Source organism: Saccostrea echinata, unplaced genomic scaffold (assembly GCF_033153115.1).
Source record: "Saccostrea echinata isolate AGI-Se365-2 ecotype Australia unplaced genomic scaffold, CSIRO_AGI_Sech_v1 ptg000016l, whole genome shotgun sequence".
In the NCBI taxonomy this organism is placed as follows: Eukaryota; Metazoa; Mollusca; class Bivalvia; order Ostreida; family Ostreidae; genus Saccostrea; species Saccostrea echinata.
In genome coordinates this window covers 7,798,740-7,800,958 of record NW_026889765.1, presented here as the reverse complement: position 1 = coordinate 7,800,958, position 2,219 = coordinate 7,798,740, and the positions used below count along the sequence as shown (strand labels likewise).

At 34.0% G+C, this 2,219-nt stretch overlaps 1 protein-coding gene across 1 annotated transcript; it reads right to left on the bottom strand.

The window, feature by feature from the left end:
- Positions 1 to 227: 227 nt before the first annotated feature.
- Positions 228 to 1,475, bottom strand: LOC133188111 (uncharacterized). The gene is made up of 2 exons (XM_061323490.1): positions 1,346 to 1,475; positions 228 to 1,099 (listed from the first exon to the last, which is right to left on the bottom strand). Exon 2 carries the CDS (start codon positions 1,011 to 1,013, stop codon positions 228 to 230), a length of 786 nt encoding a protein of 261 aa, XP_061179474.1. The 5' UTR covers positions 1,014 to 1,099; positions 1,346 to 1,475.
- Between the last annotated feature and the right edge of the window lie 744 nt (positions 1,476 to 2,219).

The following is a 2,219-nucleotide window of genomic DNA, read 5'->3' as shown; positions in this document are numbered from 1 at the left end:
ATTTTGAATTTGATCTTATAGATATATAAACATAACTATGGAAAAAAAGACAGATTAACTAAGTTAAAGTTGATGCATGAGTGTCGCCATACTTTGTGGTAGATATGAAACATCACTATATAACATCATTTAAAAGGAACAAATTGAAACAAAGGTTGTGTTTAAGCTTATCATTTGTACATTTCATTCAATAAATGTTTTTCTTCATATTTGCATGAATCAGAGTTTTACAGTTTAGTTGATCCTCCATCGGAACATCCACCTTTGTTCATGTCAATGTACCCACTAACATTTTTGGATGCTGCAAAGGGATCTGAAACAGCTAACAGATTGGGATTACGGTTATTGCTAGCCTTTCTTAACAAGACAGGGGATTCTGAAACTCCCTGTTTTGTTTCTTCAAATATTGGAAAGTCCTCTTCAACGGTTTCTGTAATTTCAATTGCGACAGGCACTGGGGTTATATAACTATCTCTGTTTGATGCAGACATGCTTTTGGGGGGCAGAGTAGAATATTTCGTTCTTTCCTTATCCGAGTGCTTGATTAGTTCATACTTTCTTACGTCACTTTTCCTATTATTGGCTGACCTGCAATTCATTGGGAGTGAGGGATATCTTTTCCTATCCTCTTCTGACTGGTCAATTAGTTCATATTTTCCCATATCGCTCCTTCTGCAATCTTGTGACGTGGAAGGAATTCTTAAATCGTTTATTTCGCAGTAGGTATTGTCATTTCCTCTACTGCTCACTATAGAATCTCGTTTCTCAACCTTTACTTTCCGTTTTCCTCTTATCAGTGCAATGATCACAATGATGAGCAACAGTATGACTAACCCACCGATGACAGACATGATAATGATGTTCAGAGAAATGTCTTGGGAATCTTCAGCCTTCTGTGTGTCTTTGATAACTTCTGAGTCCATTTTCTTTTTGCTTGTTACAAACCTCTTCGATTTGTTTCTGTCATTCCATATACCATACCTCGTTGACTGGTCGTCATTTTTGTACACCATAGTTATAATAGTTACTGATTTTGTTGTTACTTTCCTTGATGATGAGGTAAGTGATGCAGAGTCTTGTGGACTAGTTTTCTGTACAGCTTTAAAAAGATACAACAATTAAGCACATATATAGATACTGCTTGTCTTTATTAAAACGTTTCTTTTGGTAAATCATGCATATATATTTAAATTAACTTTTAAGGAAATATCGCTTATAATGAATTTGTATTTACCCATTACTCATACTATAAAATTTTCTTATATGTATATAAAGAATTTTGCATAAAAGGAACGAAAAATTCATGTCCCAGTTTTAATGTAAAATGACAAAATATAACTCGTACAAGTTGTTACTTCTCTGCATCCAATTGCCGGATCACATGCATCTCTTGAACAGTTACAGTATCCTTCAAGACACCGTTTTCCATAATTTGGATATTCACAGTTCAACTTACAACTGGGTCCAAACTTTCCAGCTGGACAATCTGCAAAATGGGTTTGAAGAATGCTAGCCTACCGTATATATACTCGCCTATAAATCAGTTTTTGGGAATTAAACTTTGGTCCAAAACTCTTTATCCGACTTATACGCGAGTCATAAAAAGACTGGTATTTCAACAGGTCAATCCCTTAACTTAAAAAATACAACCGACTTATAGGCGAGTATATACGATACATATGAAATATCTGACAGCATCCAGTAAAACAGAACATATATTCATGTTTAACTTACCCACGCATACTCCATTTTTAAGATAATACTCAGGACAGCATTGTGTTGTGGACGATGAATCCCCGGACCTAGCCACGGCCAAAAAAAGAAGTCCATAAAGGTTTACTTCTAGAGTGCATTATCAACATGCAAATTTAGATTGCAAGATTTTGACAGATGGCTTTGCTGACAATATGTTATCATTGTTGCAAACATTAGTTTCTGCCTTAGAAAATTGTTATTATACTTACAAATTTATCCCATATAAAAATATTCATCTGCATAGAGGTCTAAGCAACACTTTCAAAATAAGTGACTCACATTTTTTATGAAGATTATACATATATTTGTTGTTTACTTACTTTCGGCAACCTTCCAGATATCTTACTAAAGAAATAATGATCAACAAAGAAATCTTCATTTCTTTTAAAATGAACAATTAACAGGTTTAATTTTCCCAGCTCGCCTCTTTAAGTTTGGACAAGGAAATAAATCATGTATTAACA

Bases quoted from the DNA above. Each gene is read 5' to 3' on its own strand.
- LOC133188111 (XM_061323490.1), bottom strand. From the start codon at position 1,013: ATGGTGTACAAAAATGACGACCAGTCAACGAGGTATGGTATATGGAAT.